We start from the raw sequence: 10,980 nt of genomic DNA, 5'->3' as shown, positions 1-10,980 counted from the left end.
CCCGTCTCTACTAAAAATACAAAAAAGTTGGCTGGGCGTGGAGGTGGGTGCCTGTAGTCCCAGCTACTGCGGAGGCTGAGGCAGAAGAATGGCAAGCAGAGCTTGCAGTGAGCCGAGATCGCGCCACTGCACTCCAACCTGGGTGACAGAGCGAGACTCTGTCTCAAAAAAGAAAAAAAAAAACTATTTCATTTTCTTTTCTCTGTCGCCAGGCTGGAGTGCAGTGGCGCAACCTCTGCTCACTGCAACTTCCGCCTCCCGGGTTCAAGCGATTCTCCTGGCTCAGCCTCCCAAGTAGTTGAGACTACAGGCATGCACCATCACGCCCAGCTAATTTGTGTATTTTTAGTAGAGACGTGGTTTCACCATGTTGGCCAGAATGGTCTCGATCTGTTGACCTCGTGATCCGCCCGCCTTGGCCTCCCAATGTGCTGGGGTTACAGGCCTGAGCCTTGGAGCCCAGCCAATAAAATCTATTTCAAACCAATTACCAGTAATCAATGTTGGTAACAGTCTAATAGTACTCCCCTAGTAAAATCAACAAAAGAAGGAAGTCCAGCATTCACAAAAATATTTATGTTCTGGCCAGGCATAGTGGCTCATGCCTGTAATCCTAGCACTCTGGGAGGCTGAGATGGGTGGACTGCTTGAGCCCAGGAGTTCGAGACCAACCTGGACAACATACAGAGACCCCATCTCTAAAAAATATATCAAATAGGCACACATCTGTAGTCCCGGCTACTCAGGAGGCTGAGGCGGGAGGGTCGCTTGAGCCTGGGAGACAGGGGTTGCAGTGATGTGACACTGAGCCACAGCATTCCAGCCTGGGCTTCTGTTTGTTTTATATTTGATTGCTATGATCAGAACTTACTTTTTTTTTTTTTTGGACAGAGTCTCAAACAAAAGGGACACATATTAGAGAAATGTCTCCCCACTTACAGATATATCTTCTCCCAGCACCCCCAGCCACCCCATTTTCCTGTTGCTCTTGTAACACAACTTGAGAGTTGTCTATACTTATCTCCAACACCTCACCATTCATTCAATATTAAACCCGCTCCAGTAAGGCATTTCTCTCCACAGCTCCCCTACAATTGCTCTGACCAGCCATTCAACATTGCCAAGTCCAAGGGTCAATCCTCAAGAAGGTTAAGCCTCACCCTACTAGACCTCCAGCATCACAGGGCAGTTGCTGTCTCCCTTCCTTAAGGAAATGTTTTTGCCTGTCTTCCTGGTTCTCTTCCTTCTCACTGGCTGGTCCGGAATCCCCTATGCCAAATGCCCTTCTGGCTTGCAACTGTCCCAAGATCCTGTCCTGGGATCTCTTCTCTATTGTGGCTCTGCTTCCCCCGTGGGTATACTTGTCCAGTTTCACAGCTTTAAAGAGCACATGTGTGAACAAATGTGTCTCTAGCCCAGACCCCTCTCCCCAAATCCAGACCCCTACGTCGATCTACAGTGAACTCTTCACACTGAGGCCTGAGTGCTCCTTCTGGGGACCTGGGCCCTAGCTTCCTTGCCAAGTTCACCTCTGTCCACCGTCTCCCTGGCTCACTCAATTTGGCCCGTGTTACCCTCCCTGCTGCTCCTCAGGCATCACTCACACTTATACCTGCTGTTCCTCTGCCTGGGACACTGGTAGATATTCACATGGCTTGTTCTATGACTTCACTTCATTTAGGACTCTGATCAAAAGCCACCTCCTCAGAGGGGACTCTGACCTGAAAAATCTGACCCTCTGTCACTAGCTAGGCCCTTATCCTGCTTCATTTTCTTCATAATATTTATCACAATTGGGCATTACTTTATCTGTTTCATATTACCTGTATGTCCTCACTATATTGTTCATTCTATGAAGGCAAAGACTTTGCCATAGTTACTACTGTATCCCAGGTGTCTAGAATCTGCCTAGCGTAGAATGGGTGTGCTCAATAATTATTTGTGGGTTAATCAAAATAAGTTTGAATGTATGCCTAGGAAATTCAGAAGAATCCATTAAAAATCAATAATTAAAAGAGTTTACAAAGTGACAAAATGTAAGATAAATAAGCAAAATCACCAGGTATGTTGTTTATCAGCAAAAACAAATTAGAAAACTAAAGTATTAAAAAATGTCAGTCACAAGAGCAATAATCCCATAACACTCAGCAATAATTTAATAGTAAATATTAAGAAAACAAGGAAGTATTAAAGAAGATTTAAATAGATACCAACTTTGTGACTAGGAAACTAAATACTATAAGTTATTACATCATCCCAAGTTATTTTATAGACAATGCAACTATGTCAAAATAACAATGAGACGTTATGTAAGTTGAAAAAAATAATGCTAAAGCTCTCTGAGAAAAGAACTGTAAACAAAGAGAACTTTAAAATTACAATGTTAACAATTAAGGTTTACATCTACTCAGAAAGTAAATTGCTTTTTGGTGAGCAATTTGATAACAAATACTAAAAGTCTTAAAATCTAGGATTTACTCCTGAATTTTATCCTAAAGAAATTGAGGACATCCACTGAGTTACAAAGACTGTTGTATAACATACACATCCAACATACAGAATGGGTGTTATGAACGTTGGTACATCAATGCAATGAAATACTATGAAGCAATTAAAATTGCAGCTATAGAACCCAGGAGCTTGGTTAAAACACAGGGATTAACCACATTCATTTATCTAAGCTCCCTTTCACAAAAGCCCACTAAGCTGACAACAAAGGGATTTAAGAAGGTATAAAGACAGAAAGGCAAAATAAATGGAAGAGAAATCTTGAGTTTGAGATTTCAACAAATTTTGGAAGCTAGCAAGAGGTAACTCAGATGAAAGTTTGAGATAACTGAAAACAGGCAGGGTAGTATGACGCATAGGATTCCAGGTACCAAACACCACAGAAAGCGAGGGTGAAGCACAGAAGTGAAAACACAAGGGCTGGAAAACACACATGTGGAGTGGCTGTACCCGCCTCCACTGCCAGCTGCTCCCCTCACCTAAACAGGTGGCCACCTGCACCTTCTCCCACATCAGGGAGGGAGGTCGTCAACACACAGTGATAGAACTTAGATACAAACATACAGCACGAACCGGGGTGGGGCATGGTGCTGAAAACAAGAGGAAGAAGGGAAAAGTCTGCACATTCAAGAGTAGGAACCCTGAAGCTCTCTGCTCTCAGACCAGAAACCTGTCCCCCTCAAGCAAAAGATAAGAGAATTTCTTCCATAAAAAGCCAAACTCTCCTCATACTGGGCCCCCAGGTACTAAAATGAGAAGGCAATGGTCACAAGCATGAAGAGCACGGGTGATGGAGACAGGCAGCCTGAGTTCCGGTCCTTGCCTCACCATGTAAGTGCCAGCCTCATGACTGCGGGGCATATTACTTCACATCTCTGGAAACCTCTTAGTTTCCTCATCTGAAAATGGAGATAAAAGTGCCTACCTCCTGGAGCTTGTGTGAGGATTAAATGTTTTAATACATGTAAATCCCTATCATTCACTCCCCATTCCCCGTAAGAGGATTACCCATCTGACTCACTCCCACAACTTGGTAGGTGGGGTATCTCTCTCTGCCCCACTGTCATACCCACTGTGACACTGAATGTGTACGCACTGACATGCACCTATCTAATCTGAGGCCCGGGCAGCTGCTCCTGTGGTCTGGGTCCTAGAATAGGAAGTGGAAAAGAGCCCCAGGAGCGGACCTGCAGCCCCCTGCAGCTGCCCGCCTGTAACCTAAGTGTTGTGGAAAACCGCCGAGCGTTGATGGTTGTTTTCTTACTGTACCAAGGTCAACACACTAACAAGACAATTTCATATTATTAAGTTCTCAAAAGCCTGTGTCTTAGAAACATCTGGAGAGGGAATCTCTAACAGCATTTTCAAACCTAAAACTATTCCGCCTCAACTCAAGCGACTTAGAATTGGACTATGAGTGATAATGAAATGACGGGGCTTCGTGACCAACTGAGTAAGAAAGGGAACTGATGCTTGTTTGTCACGATATGCAACAGGCTGTGCCACAGACATTTCATTTAACCCTTGTAGCAACCCTATAGAGTAAGTTATACTTACAATACTTACTTGTAAGGTAAATATTATCATTCTCATAAGAAGAGAAAGTAAGGCTCAGGAAATGAAGAATTTTGCCCAGTCTAGAACTATTAGAACCATGAGGCTTCATGTTTAGGTGGGTCTGTCTCCAAGCCCTGCACCTTCCACCACTAACATCATATGACTTGCCTCCCAGCCTTCAAAATGCCTGGCAAAATGCCTGCCACATTGTGTTAAAATATATATATATATATATACACACATATATACTTATTGAACTAAACTGCAAAAAAAATTTGTCAGCACATAGCAGACATCAAAAAAACTAAAAACATAAAACTGTCAAACTACAGACAAGTTAAAAGAAAAGTATATTTTATATTTGCCATACATCCAAGCAAAGCAGCTGCAGGAAACAGAGTCAAAGATCAACAGTAAGTCAAACACACTCCTCCCTAGCAGGACCAAAACTAAACAGCAAAGTAAATGCCTCAAAGGAAGATTGCTGTACATGATAGCTAATATTCCAATTATGTAAAGTATTTGCACAAGTTTAAAAAAAAAAGATTTAAATGATTAAATAGGCAAATAATATGAGATAAAAATTTACACCAAGGAGACACAAAATTAAATAAATATTTAAGAAAAATCCTCTGACTGGGTGCGGTGGCTCACGCCTGTAATCCCAGCACTTTGGGAGGCCAAGGCAGGTGGATCATGAGGTGAGAAGATCGAGACCATCCTGGCTAACACAGTAAAAACCCGTCTCTACTAAAAATACAAAAAATTAGCCAGGCATGGTGGCTGGCGCCTGTAGTCCCAGCTACTCGGGAGGCTGAGGCAGGAGAATGGCGTGAACCCAGGAGGTGGAGCTTGCAGTGAGCAGATATCACACCACTGCACTCCAGCCTGGGCGACAGAGCGAGACTCCGTTTCAAAAAAAAAAAAAAAGAAAAAAGAAAATCCTCTAGTAGCCAATGAAATATAAAGTGAAAAGATCTTTTTTAACAGTCAATTGGAAATTTATCTTTAAATGCTATAACTCAGTGTCGACAAGGCTATAGTAAAATGTATACTGTTATATATTGCTGATGGGAATATTAGTTAATTCAATTCTTTTGGAAAGTAATTTGAGGTAAAAATAGTCTTAAGCTATTTTTATTCTTGACCTAGTATTTTACTTTGGGTATCTACTCTAAGGAATAATCCTAAATATGATAAACGCCTCTGTATAAAGACAGGCATCATTCTCTTACAGGGGAGGAAAAAACCCAAACCCAGGTGTCTACAACAGGACCACAGTGTAAAATTTACAGTGCGTTTCCTTTTTTAGGACATTAGCAATCTATTCCAAATTGTGTTTATAAAGACTACAGTAATATGGGGGGGGAGGGGAGAATTGGTTATATTACATAAATTAGGCAAAATTCAAAAGTGTACATACAGAATTAGAACTGTTATTAAAAAAATTCACAAAACTATAGCTAGCAAACACACATATGCATACAAGTTACACGAGTTAGAAATACAGCTGCCTTTTGGTATTTTCTGAATTTTCTTACATGAATACTTACTTCTTCAATAATGAAAATTTAAAAAATCATATACATTTTATTTTTATTTTTGAGATGGGATCTTGCTCTGTCCCCAGGCTGGGGTGAGTGGTAGGAATCACGGCTCACTGCAGCCTTGACCCCCTGAGCCCAAGTGATCTTCTCACCTCAGCCTCCCAAGAAGCTGAGACCACAGACGCCCACCACCATGCCCAGCTAATTTTTTTTTTTTAGAGACAGGGTCTCACTATGAAACAGCCAAGGCTAGTCTTGAACTCTTGGGCTCAAGCAATTCTCCCTCCTTGGCCTCCCAAAGTGTTGGCATTACAGGCTTGAGCCACTGCACCTGGCTCATTTTAAATGGATAAAAAGAGTATGTTCAATGAAGAGAAATAATTTTGGGAAAAAAAGAAAATACTAAACATTTGAATTTTTTAGAAAGTCTAAAAGTATGTTCCTAAGCAAGGAGCGGGAAGCAGCCTGGTATACTAGTTATGAGTAGACACAGGAACGATACTGAGTTAAATCCTGGCTCTACTACCTACCATGTGATCTTCAGGAAGCTACTTAATCTCTATACCGTGGTGCCTTCACTTACAAAACTAGGATAAATAATAGTGCTTACCTTGGGGATAAATAATAGTGCCTACTTCAGAGTTATTGTGAGTATTCAACACATTAATATGTGTAGAACTCTTGGAAACAGTGCCTGGCACATAGTAAGTATTCAAATATCTCTCTGTCTATGCTTACATATAAAAAATACACTGGAAAGGAATTATTCTGTTTTGCTAGGAAACTAAATATATAAAAATGAGTTCACCAGAGCCATTAATCAAAATTTCATCAATTTTTCCTTATTAACACAATCTAACACTTAAATGCATAAAAATATTCTTTCAGTACCAAGAGCTATTTCCTAAATTCCAAGTCTGAAACTATACCTAAAATAACTAAGAAAAATGTAAAAGCATTACCTTGTTGATATCATCTGCTGTAAATCCACTTTGATCTAAGAGTCCTCTGATTGCTTCTATACACTTATTAAAAAGTGGAGAACAAAGAAGTTCAAATCTTGCTCTGTACACACACAAACACACAGAAACACACAGACACAGAAACAAGAGAAAGACAAAACAGGGCTCAGTACAATCAAACAAATATCACTTTTCCTTTTCTTGTGAAGAGTAATGCTAAAACTTAATATGATAGTTCTCTGAATGACAGGTTTACCATCAGAATAAGGTATTAGGTAAGAGTGGTGCAATATCATGGAGAGAGGAGGGTCTAGGTCATTTACCTACATATGTATGAAGATAAAATCAAATTCAAGTGAAAGCCCATCTTGCTTATGGTCTACTTATAGGCTTCCAAAAAATAAAAAATCTAAAAACACATACCCAGCATATAGCATTCCCAACAATAAACCTATTGAACCTAATCAAACCATCATTTGAAAGTTTCTGTCATTTTTATATGTTAAAACTTTAAAAATTATTTCTAATGATTTTCCTTGACAGTTTGAGACCATATTGTACATAAGTTTAGTCCCTCTGTACTCCCTGAGAAACTTGAATGCTGGCAGGTAACAAAGTTTTAAGAAAAATTTATAGTCATGAAAAATGTACTCCCTAATCTTCATACAGAACTTCTTAAATGCAGATGAATGGCTTAAAAATTAATGTTATCTCTCTATTAATATCTATAATCCTTATAGATAGTAAAGCATACTTTTATGGTTGAAATCTTTGTGACAACGGAAAAATTTCCCTAATGAAAAATTATAAATTTCATTTCCTTCTTAATTACTGATTAATAAAGCAGATATATACCAAGGACATGGACAAACTTAATCCTAAGGAATTCTGGAACTAGGAAAATACACATACTCTATCCAAAAAGAGATTCTAATTCAATGCAATGCCTTTTCTATCTTTTGAGTTGTAGCCTGAACTCTTTCTTCAAAGATCTGGAGCATAGCTGTCCAACAGACCTTTCTGTCAATCACTAGCCACATGACTACTGAACATTTGAACTGCAGCGAGTGCTACTGAGGAACTGCATTTTTAATGTTATCCTAATTAAGTTAAATTTAAGCAGCCACAGGTGGCTAGTGGCTCTCTTATTGGGCAGTGCAGATCTAGAGTCTTCATGAAGGCCTGGGGAAAATGAAGAAGCTAAACTAAACAGATGAAAAGAGAATTTAACCAAATACAGTCACTAGAATCCTGAAAAAAAATAAGATCCTGCAGACTTGGAAATTTTCACTATGCTTCCGAGTCACCTATATTATGTTGTTGAGGGGTCTGAATAGGCTGCATCATTATTATTAGCAAATATGCAACACAAAGACTACAGCACTTCCTCCCTTTGTACTTTATCACTTGTAGGATCTAGGTTGAAGGTTCTAGGATGCCTTCACACACTCCTAATTGTAGCCATAAAATAACAGGGCAAGCAATCACAACTGATGTAATTACTCGGGTAACAGCTATTTAGTCTGACAAAAACTGGACCCCAAAAGTAAAGATATTATAGATGGTTGATAAATCTCAAACAAACAAAAACCCAAAATAAGAAAATTATACCTAAACAAACATGTTCTTGGAATTTTTAAAAAAAGTTTTTTGAACTTCAGTTTTACCTGGACACATTGCAATCAAAATCTTGACCTTCATATAATGAGTCAAGAAAACAGTTGGCACTTCCCAAGGTTGACAAAGAATGTTTTGCTACTTCAGCACTGTTCATCAGTTTCATCATGGCTCGTGCATTTCCTTTCACATCGTGTTTGAAGGATCTAAATTAAAAACATAGCCTTTGAGGTTTAAAATTACTGGGCCATTTACAATATTGTAACTAAAATTTGGATAATCCTTATTAAAACAATAATAAATTAGTGAATCAGGCCAGGTGTGGTGGCTCACGCCTGTAATCCCAACTTTGGGAGGCTCAGGTGGGTAGATCACCTGAGGTCAGGAGTTCAAGACCAACCAGAGTCAACATGGTGAAACCTCATCTCTACTAAAAATACAAAATTAGCTGGGTGTGCATGCCTGTAATCCCAGCTACTTGGGAGGCTGAGGCAGAAGAATCGCTTGAACCTGGGAGGCGGAGATTGTAGTGAGCCGAGATTGCACCACTGCACTCCAAACTGTACGACAAGAGCAAAACTCTGTCTCAAAATAAATAAATAAATAAAATAAATAATAAATTAGTGAAACAATATTTTATTCCAGATTTCAGTATTTCTCTTCTAATCCCTCTAAACTTTCCTAAAACACTCTGTGCAATTAAAGGGGTCACCTCAAGAAAAATGAAGTACCAATTTCCTTAATACTCTGAATTGCTATATTACATAACCATGAACTGCTGCATTATGTAATTGTAATAATAGGCTGTACTCTGAAGAAAGTAGAGTAGATATCACCCTTTTCCAGGTGAGGCACAGAGGTTAAAGGAGATTTACGTAACTGCGTCAAAGTCTCCTATTTTACTCTTTATAATCACAGCACAATCACTGTTTAATGGCATAAAATTATTCGTCAAGCATTAAAAAGAAAAAAAAACCCTACAAGTGTTTCTTCACATAAATTTGACACATACAACAAAATATGTAAAATTACATTCCACTATCTCCAATATGAGTTCATTTTTAAAACTACTTACTAAGTAGTGATGAATGACTTTGTTTAAACAACATCTATTTTATAACAAAAAGCAGTATAGATCTTTATCAAACAAGTGAGACATTATGACTTTTTCAAGACTTCTTCAACCAATTAGGTCAAATTGGCTAAAATACCATTTCAATTACTTTTCTTTTTTTTTTTAGAGCAGCAATACCCAAAGTATAACCTTTACATATTTGACTTTTGTAACATCCAAAAGGGTTAGAATTTTGGAGTAATTATATCCAGTAACAAGACTGAAATATTCCTAGCAGCAGATGAGTAATTAAGATAAATACTCCGTAAGACAATAACTTACTGGAATATGAAGATAATGTAATGCAATCTTCACCAGAGCCAAACTTTTAAAAACTGTTCAGTAGGCAATGAAGCCTCAGTGCCTATACACTCCTTTATCCAGACAGAAGAGCACCATATGAAGAATTAAAATCCAAGTTCATGCAGTTCAGTATCTGATGGTCTCTTCATACTAAGTGAAAAATCCAAGCACACTGCACTAGGCAGCCTGGCCTCTGCTTCTTTGAATTGCCTGGACAGGACATTATAACTCTAGGTATGAAAACATCCAGTTTCCAAGCAATGAAAAAAACTACATCCTGCTTTGCAGCAGGATAACTTAAAATAAATTAGGAAAAAAAATAAAATATCTGAAGGAAAACCTCAATCAGAAGATATTATTCAGGCCATCAATACTCACCTCTGGAACTCAGAAGCTAGATACTGTGCTAAGGTTTCTGTGAAATGTGCACCACCGATGTTATCATCAGTGTTTGTTGAAAGAACCCGATATATTCCACTGTTAACTTCCATGACGCTGAGAGATAAGGATGTTCCTCCAAGCTTAAACACCAAAATATTGCTTCAAGAGAAGATAAAGTTATCAGGGAATGACATTTGAAAACTAAGTTGGATATCATAAGTCACTTAGTTTAATCCCTTTAAATTACAAATGAGGAAACGGAAAATCTCAGATGAATAACTAAGTTGTCTATAGTCACTTATTGACAAATCAAGCCTAGATTCGAGACGTTCTGTATCCAAATCAAAGTTCTTTTTTACTTAGTCATGTGGATACAACTGTATTCTTCTGAGTAAGGAGTTCAAAACACAAACTTTTCAAAGTAAATCAAGAGATTTGTGATTATAGTGTATTTTAAGAGAACTGAACATGGAAATTCTATATGTTAATATTATGCAAGTTACTACTGCAATTGCATGTTCTGTAGATATATTACATATGCAAAATTAGGAGCTAATTCCCGATTCCCCATGTATCAAAACTCATAATTTGATATTCTCACATTTTTCTAAAAATAATTTCCTCATGGTGTACACATATTTATTTACTTAACTGGGAGATCCGAATAATGAGGTGAAACAATTACGTAAAATTAACACGGTATCTGAATTAACTTCTCTAAAGTTAAACGACTATCTATTCTATTAAGACATATTGACAGCTATATTAGGGATAAGTATGTTCTAGTATTTCACCATTAAAAGAAGTCTCAAAACCTCATGTTAAATTTCCCATCTCCTGCCCTGTCAAATGTATATAACAGTATCTATTATTTGCAAACATGTCTAATAACTGGAATTGGCAGAAAAATCAGCAGTGTGGTAGCTTAAGTTGGAAACTGGCCAGGCCTAGAATTTTCAAATCTTCCCTCAAAAAAGGGACAAAATGAGGG

The 10,980-nt window shown here is 38.4% G+C and overlaps 1 protein-coding gene across 1 annotated transcript in view; it reads right to left on the bottom strand.

Annotated features, from left to right (window-relative positions):
* The window catches only part of HSPA14 (heat shock 70kDa protein 14), a 32,234-nt gene that overhangs the window by 7,982 nt on the left and 13,272 nt on the right, over positions 1 to 10,980 (bottom strand). Inside the window, exons 8-10 of the mRNA XM_011934255.1 lie at positions 9,987 to 10,148; positions 8,242 to 8,397; positions 6,575 to 6,677 (exon numbers count right to left, since the gene is read on the bottom strand). Coding sequence (XP_011789645.1) covers positions 6,575 to 6,677; positions 8,242 to 8,397; positions 9,987 to 10,148 — 421 coding nt within the window. The remainder of the gene's footprint in view (positions 1 to 6,574; positions 6,678 to 8,241; positions 8,398 to 9,986; positions 10,149 to 10,980) is intronic.

Source organism: Colobus angolensis, unplaced genomic scaffold (assembly GCF_000951035.1).
Source record: "Colobus angolensis palliatus isolate OR3802 unplaced genomic scaffold, Cang.pa_1.0 Scaffold133, whole genome shotgun sequence".
In the NCBI taxonomy this organism is placed as follows: domain Eukaryota; kingdom Metazoa; phylum Chordata; class Mammalia; order Primates; family Cercopithecidae; genus Colobus; species Colobus angolensis.
This window is presented reverse-complemented; position numbering and strand designations above follow the sequence as displayed.